Genomic DNA, 7,928 nt, shown 5'->3' on the forward strand with positions numbered 1-7,928 from the left:
AAGAATTTGCTTGTTTTCTTCTTAGTTCCCCTTTCAGCTTCCTGAAGGGATACCATGAAATCTGTTGCCAAAGTTGTTTACAATCAAGTTGTCATGTTTACACGTCCTTGAAAAGCTGGTTTTATTCTTTAATAAATGAAAAATGATGCCATTGTCCCCTCCAAAATAGCTGAGATTTTACTTGAAGCAAATCTGTTTGGAAATGTTAAGCTGGTTACACAGAACGAATGTGCCTCAAGGTGGTCATTCTCTCTGGATTAAAGCCTGGGAACAATTGTGGCTCCTGTTACAAGGAAAATTACAATGGGCCATTATGGAAAGGGACAAAAATCTCTGTTCCCAGAGGGGGACTGACAAGCTGCAAGTCCCCTTCTGCATGCCAGCACAAAAGCACAATTGCTTCAGATTGTTTGTTTATGCAAATCGAAGGGCAACATTAATTCTGAGAGTGGGGCTGTGGAGTGGCAAGAGGCTCCTGATTGGCTGGGCTTTGCTCTGGGGCTGGCAACCAAAGGAACAATCCCTGTCACATTCATTCTGCACCCCGAAAACCTCTAGAACAAGCCTTGTTATTAGATTTCAGAGGGGAAGTTTATGCTTTGGGGATAGATGTTGGAATTGTAGGACCTGCAGCTTTAGATCTCATCAAAGACCCAATCCCCTACTTTCTTCATTGCCTTCCCTAAAGCAGCCCTCAGTGATCATCATGACAGACGTTCCTGGGACACTGAGTGGGACAGAGTGCAATGGGAACAGACCACCAGAGAATGGCCAACAGCATATCAGTCAAGCCAGTGAGGACAGAGCTGATGCAGACGGGACTCAGCCCTACTACAAGGTGGAACCCAGCCTTGAAGATTTACCCGCAAGGAGAAATCAAGAAGAAAGTGGAACCTCCAAAGAGAGCTTACTACCTGAAGAGCCTGCAGGTGAGAAGATTCTCCATGGTAAAACGTTTCCTTTGCTCAGTTCAATTGTTTTGATTTACAAACCCCCTTTCTTCCCCCCCTTTGAATATAAACTAGTATTATATGAATAAGCTGGAGCCAAGAAATACAGACCCTTATCCCAACAGAGACCTCTATCATAAAGACTCACAATCTAGGCTTGTCTGATAGCTTTGCAATTCCATGGCTTTCTTTTCAGAACCTTGAGCATTTTCACTCAGAACAAAGCAGAATAATACCAACCTTCATTGGGTTGTTAGAATAACTTCTAAATGTTAATGTTAGCCACTGCTATTTATTGTTAGACCACAAGTTCATTGTCATTTGAAAAAAGAGAACTCAGAATTTTAAGATACCTTTCAGTACATGTCTAAAGAGGTCTGACTCCATAGTTCTGTATAAATATACAGAAATATATATGAGAGACAATCATTGTGGAAGCTAATTATTAAATATATACAATGAAATTTAAAAGAATCAGAAAAGTAGAGTGATAATTTTTACTAATCCTAATCAAAGCTGAAGACATTACCTAGATTCAGAACTGATAATTTGTGAACCTTTAGCCATGTATGTTGTCAATGTTACAATACTTGTATTTTTCTCAGAAAACCCAGAAGAGAACCTCTTTGTCGTTCACAAGGTCATCAAAGATCTTTCTCTCCAAGAAGCAAGTGCTGAGGACATGGCATTCAGAGAAGGTAACAGGAGTCCCAGTTTCTTAACCTGACTGTTTGGCTGGATAGGATGAGCACACTGCATGTGATGCTTTGGATGTGTGCCGCTGAGACGCGGTTCCAAGCAATGACTTCAAAATCTTCAAGCTGCTCTCGGCAGATGCGCGAGTGTTGTCCTCTGTGGGTTCCACCCTACTCAGCTTTCCAGATGATTCAAGCCCCGAATTGTACGGATTGATGCGATTGACTGGCATGGCAATGTGATAGCCTTGTCTTGATAGGTTAGCCCCCCAAATCAAGCTTTTTTTCCAATGTGGTGCTCCAGATGGGTATTGGGCAGCTTCTGGAATGGTTCAGAAACAGGTTTAGAATAAAGCCTTCTAAAGTAACTTCATAAGATGAGTTACTCCGTGGGAAAATTATGTCTGAAACAAGTACAAACTGCTAAGTATTTCTTGTCAAAGAAGTGTGCTCCAGAGTGATGAGAGTGATGTGTTCTTCACACAACAGTGAGACAAAAGGTATACAAAAGTGGCTATGCTACCATGCAAGTAAAGTCAGTGGACAAGGTTACGAAATCTTCTAGACATTTTCTTCTAAGGTGATATTACGTCCAAATAGTTTCTGAGTAGAGTGCAGAACAGAATCTGTTAATTAATTACCCTTTCTCTCTCTTGAAGCATTAAACAGCTTATCTCCAAATTAAAGTCAGCATGCAGCGCCTAACTAGTTTAGTTTAGGACATACCAGGGAAAGCAGGGGACCCACCAAAGGGACATTAGAACACTGTGTGAATAGTGGATGTCAAGGAGGTGCCTGGGGACTTCTGAGTTTCTTCCTTTGCCTAGAGTACTCCATCACTCTGCTGTCCAATATGTAACCAGTCACGGGAAGGTGTGGCCAGCAGTGGCTGCTATTGCAGAGATATCACAGACAGATTCTTCTTACCAGATCGTGGTCTGTAAACATTAAGACCCCGCAAAATGAATTGCATAACTTCTCTGCCCCAATACTGCTTTAAATGTGACAAGTTGATCAAGACAAAGCTCACCGTTGTCCACCTTCAGCTTCTTTATCTGCCAGGGGACCTACTACAAAAACAGTTTCCTAGGACCTTGGCTTTCAATCAAGAGGAGAGTGAGGGAGCCTCTCTCTTTGTGTCTCTTTATGGTACACGATGTCACTACTCAATTTATCTCGGATTAAATCCTTCATTTTTTTCTTTTTAAATCTATTTATTTTAGATCCTGGCTGCAGTTTCCCCTCCCTCCTCTCCTCTCAGCTCCTCCTCCCCACTCCCCTAAGGGAAACAGTTCTCTCTACTTTTCCTCTGCTCAGAAAAGAGCAATTCTCCCATGGATATCAACAAAACATGGCATATCAAGTTGCAGTAAGACTAAGCACCTTCCCATGTACTAAGGCTGGGCAAGGTGACCCAGTATGAGGCTTAGAGTCCCAAAAGGCAGGACAAGAGTCGGGCGGTCCCTGTTCCTACTGTTAGGAATCCCATAACAGGACCAAGCTGCACAACTATAATGTACATGCAGAGAGCCTAGGTTCATCCCATGCAGGCTCCCTGGTTTTCAGTTCAGTCTCTGTGAGCCCTTATGGACCCAGCTTAGTGGATTCTGAAAGTTTTTTTGTGGTGTCTTTCACCCCTCTGAATCCTTACAGTCTTTTCTTTCCCTCTTCTGCAAGATTCACTGAGCTTGGCCTAATGTTTGGCTGTGGGTGTCTGCATCTGTTTCCATCAATTGCTGGATGAAGCCTCTCTGATGACTATTGGACTAGGCACCAATCTATGAGTGTAGCAGAATATTGTTAGGCATCATTGCATTGACATTTTCCCCCCTCTAGTCATGTTTGGTTCTATCCTAGGTGTCTGGATCATCCAGCCTGCGAGAACAGTACAATTCTACTCTGATAGAGGCTCTGGTTTTAGTGCCTTTTATTTTTAAGATAGCAAACAACCATAAAGTCTCCTAAGAAGGATATGCCTGCTAAGAGTAGAAAGATGCTAAAAATATCTAGAAAAAACACTAATTAGTTAAATTGAAAGATGAATTTTATTCTTGACAATGTTGTGCTCGAGTCAAGCATGTGAACAAAAAGATCATTTGTGTGGGTATGTGTGTATGTTTTCTTTTTTTTGTTGGGGGAAAACACAACCAAAAAAGTCTTCTATCATAGAAAATATCCAATGTACACTTACATGCAACGTAAAGAATAAGAAGTGGAGGACTGACAAGCTGCTTAGGACTAGTGTGGGTGGGAATTCATGCTTGCTTCTCTCCTTCACAGTACATGGGAACTTGGACTCATTGACAAAAATGAAAGCCTTTCATGGACACAGACTTCCAAGGAGAGCTGTGAAGGGAGAACCAAGTTGACAGTGGCTTTGCACCTTGTTTACCAGCTGTGTGGCACAGACAGAGAATGGTGAAGCCACACACTCTAGCCGAGTTCACTGTGGATAGATGGTTTTCCACAGAAGCCTGTCATGAGCGCATGTTCCAAAAACACTGCTCCCTTACAATTCATTCTTATACATCAATAAATACTAGTGAAGTTCCATCTGTCTGGAAAGCAATGATCAGAGTGCTTTAAGCCTTCTAAAACACAGCATGGCACCAAATGATCTGTTCCTCAGCTGTCATTTGGAACGATAGGAGAATCTAAGGTTAGACACATACAAGCTCAACTTGCTCACTAGATCTGTATCCCTAGAGGTTAGCACAAGATCCTAAGCACTGTGTGGTGCTCAGTTGCCAGCATGTAAGTTCTGAACATCTAGGTACCTTTGATCACCTTTTAAGAAAGCTTTGTTAATTTTTATCATGTGTACACGCACTCATGTACATTTGTCTGCATGTATGCAAATGCCCTCTTCTCCTACCTGGTGCCTGGATGTCCGAAGGAAGCATTGGTCCTCTGGAATTAGAGTGACAGAGATATAGGCTGCCTGTAGGCATTGGAACCAAACTTGTTTCTCCAAGAGAGCAAGTACCTGTAACCACTAAACCATCTCTCCAACATGCCTTTCTAACACTTTCCTATTTTCGTGTTATTTTATGTGTATGAATGCTTTGCCTGCATATATGTCTTGCACTGTGTGCATGCCTAGTGCCTGCAGAGGTCAGAAGAGGGTATTGGGTGGCCTGGAACTGGAGTTAGGGATAGTTGTAAGCCACCCCGTGAGTTCTGGGACTGGAACCTGGGTCCTCTGGAAGAGCAGCCGGTGCTCTGAATCACTGAGCCATCTTCCCAGCCTAAGCCTTTGCTCTTCTTTACCATTCAAGAGACAGTGTCACATGTCAAAGCTACTACTCTGAGTGTGGCTAGGCGTGGGCATTTATCATTTTCACATTAGAGTAAAGGTTTTCCCTCTGAGGTATTGTTTGCATTGTCCTTATAGGATGTGTTTGTGGATGTGAAGTAAATCCAAGCATTTTCTGAGTATGTACATATGCACACACATAAAATATATACATGCACATACATACAGGATATAAATACACACATACATACATATGTGCACGCACATTCACGTGCATGCACGTGCTTGCATGCGTGCGCGCGCACACACACACACACACACACACACGCACAGTTTTGGTAAGGGAAAGATTTAAGTATACCCCAGAGAATAGTAATCCTACTAAATACACTAGTCTATGCAATAGAATTCCAGTCAAATGAGGTTAGGTTGTAGACATTCCTGAAGACATACAATATTCATTAGCATTTTGAAACTTAACTTCTGAGATATTTATTTAACTATATAAAATGCCGTGTTTTTGCAAATTATTTTGACTTTGAAGCCTGTTTGATTGTCTAGACTTAACAGGCAACGTTGAGTCACAGTTCATAAGGCAAAAGTTGGAATGTGATTGTCTAGAAGAATGTGTTAGAATCTTCCAGAAGCAGCTATGTCCTCTGAAACCCCAGCACATCTCACCCACTAGTCCATTTTGCTGCAGGGCATCCGTGGAAGCAGATTCCTCTGAGCAGCAGTGACCTGGAAGTGAGTATGCAGAAGGAAAGGATTGCCCACCGACCTCTAGAGCAGAGAGAAGATGAGAACACTGCATATCAGGCAGCAGAAATTGAATGGTTGGGGTTCCAGAAATCTAGTCAAGTTGACTTATTGCATTCTAAATGTGACGAGGAACCAGAAGTTTGGGATGAAGAAATTAACGAGGAAGATGCCGATGACTGCAATGATGATGAAGATGAAGTTCGAGTCATAGAATTTAAGAGAAAACACAGCGAAGGTTTTCAATTAAAAGAGGAAAACCATCCAAGCGAAGATTCCCCACTAAGCAGCCCCAGCTCCCAGCCAGGGACCCCTGATGAGCAGCCCATGTTAGGAAAGAAGGGAGATATCTCCAGGAATGTTTATTCCAGATACAACACGATATCCTATCGTAAGATCAGGAAAGGGAACACCAAACAGAGAATTGATGAATTCGAGTCGATGATGCACTTGTAAACCAAGCGGGACTGGGAAATGTCATGAGTGCTCTAAAGAAAAGCTAACTCCGTTGTGCTGAGAAACCTTCCTCTGCCATATTTGCAAGATGTGCATGTTTAACGTCTTTTCCACCGTAGAGCAATGTGGAAATAACCATAGACAAAAGTCAGTCTGGTAACTTCAAATCAAAAGCTTTAGACTCATGCCTGGGTGTTTGCTTTTAAAAAGTTAACTAATATAGCACTATGTGGTAAGCATTGTCAGAGAGGCAAATCTGTCATGATTTGGCTACAAAATTAGCAATATTGAGAGAGACAGTCAAGGGAAAGAGAACAGTTGATGTGACTCCCCTAATTCTTTTGGTGTCCTTCTTTCTTCAGGCCAATAGGAAGTCTGTGATTAAACTCCTCCTCCATAAAACATGGTTTTTTATAGATTCTGCCAATAACTATTTTGCCTTTCTATTTATCTTTAAAAATACTGTATCTTAAATGGTTTTCCTTGGCATCTCCTGAGTGAAAACTCAACAGATCGCCTTTCTAGGTGTCACCACTCAGTGAATTTGTTCACTAAAAGGCTGAATAATTGTCAGTCAGAATTCCGTGTGCTAAGTGCTGGCTTTATGTTTTCAAAATGAATTAAATCCATTGTGAAGTTGATCCAGGGAGGGGCTAGATGACCAGTGAGCCATAGACTCAAGAATTGTATTGGATGGTTTTATTTTTGTTACTGAAAACAAAAATCTTGTCGAACAAAATGAAAATAATTAAAAATAAAAATGGCAATTTTAGCACAATTTTAAGAAAATGCCTTTACTCCATTGCCACACTTTTTTTTTTTTGCATTAACAGTATTTCAAAACCATCCTCTTTGCTTGGGAATGAGAGACAATGGCAGTCATAACTGTACTAGTTACTATGATAATGGAAATAATTATCTTCGACTATTTTAAAAGTAGGGTGTGAGCATGTATTTTTAGGGAAAAAGCTGATAGTTGCGGGGAATATATACTTTATTGGACCAAAGCCTAAATCAAGAAGCTTAAAATTGCACGTGTGGAGCTTCATACGCACCCACATGTCAAATAATGCATTGAATATTTATGAAAAGAGTATATTTATACTCTTGGATAGTTTATTCCGCAAATTTTCATTTTGTGCTTCTGTGTATATTGCTCTGAACTTTCTGTTACTACAGATGAAAATATCGTTTGGCTCCAAATAAAAGACAATTCCTTATTGTCTGAATGTAATACAGTCTTCATTGTGCTATTTGACTCTTTGTTTGTCTCTTTCTCATTTGGTGCAAAAGCCTGGGTGAGTCCTACTTAGACGATTGCTTATTTATGTGTACCAAATCCTGCACATTACCATGACAAGTCCCTTAATTCTTCCTGGTCATATAATATATTTCCATTGTATCATATGGTATTATAGAGTATTTAAAAGACTCAAGTTTTAATTTGATTCCAGTGATTCTTTTATTCTTCTAACCAATCCTTTACAACCTGACCAGGTAAGATCTGTTATCCTTAAACTGTTGAGCCTGCTAATTTCTTTTGGGACAAATGTCAGTTTTCCAAATAAAATGAGAAGAATCCAGTCTTCTGATTGATAAAGTTGGGGAGGAGATTGACGGACTGGGATAACTTCCTGTTTTAATGTAGCTCCTTTGATCATTCCACAAAGACAATCTGTTTGCTTTCCTGGATTCCGGATGAGACCTATCATTTTCTGCTTAACTTCAAAGCACCACTTTATGTAACATTGCTGACCTATCCACAGGTCAGCCTGTTTGTTAGATGGCATTGACCAGTTACCATGAAGTTTG

General features: G+C 40.9%; 1 protein-coding gene across 1 annotated transcript; it reads left to right on the top strand.

Moving 5' to 3' along the window:
• The first annotated feature begins 545 nt into the window (after positions 1-545).
• On the top strand, positions 546-7,369 carry Ermn (ermin). Its single transcript, XM_057755399.1, has 3 exons — positions 546-929; positions 1,556-1,648; positions 5,605-7,369. The coding sequence occupies exons 1-3, from the start codon at positions 707-709 to the stop codon at positions 6,114-6,116; spliced, it is 828 nt and encodes a 275-aa protein (XP_057611382.1). The 5' UTR covers positions 546-706; the 3' UTR covers positions 6,117-7,369.
• The last annotated feature ends 559 nt before the right edge of the window (positions 7,370-7,928 follow it).

This window comes from Chionomys nivalis, chromosome 22, assembly GCF_950005125.1.
Source record: "Chionomys nivalis chromosome 22, mChiNiv1.1, whole genome shotgun sequence".
In the NCBI taxonomy this organism is placed as follows: Eukaryota; Metazoa; Chordata; class Mammalia; order Rodentia; family Cricetidae; genus Chionomys; species Chionomys nivalis.

Bases quoted from the DNA above. Each gene is read 5' to 3' on its own strand.
- Ermn (XM_057755399.1), top strand. From the start codon at position 707: ATGACAGACGTTCCTGGGACACTGAGTGGGACAGAGTGCAATGGGAAC. The intron at 930-1,555 runs GTGAGAAGATTC...TATTTTTCTCAG, and splicing joins ACTACCTGAAGAGCCTGCAG to AAAACCCAGAAGAGAACCTC. The intron at 1,649-5,604 runs GTAACAGGAGTC...ATTTTGCTGCAG, and splicing joins GGACATGGCATTCAGAGAAG to GGCATCCGTGGAAGCAGATT.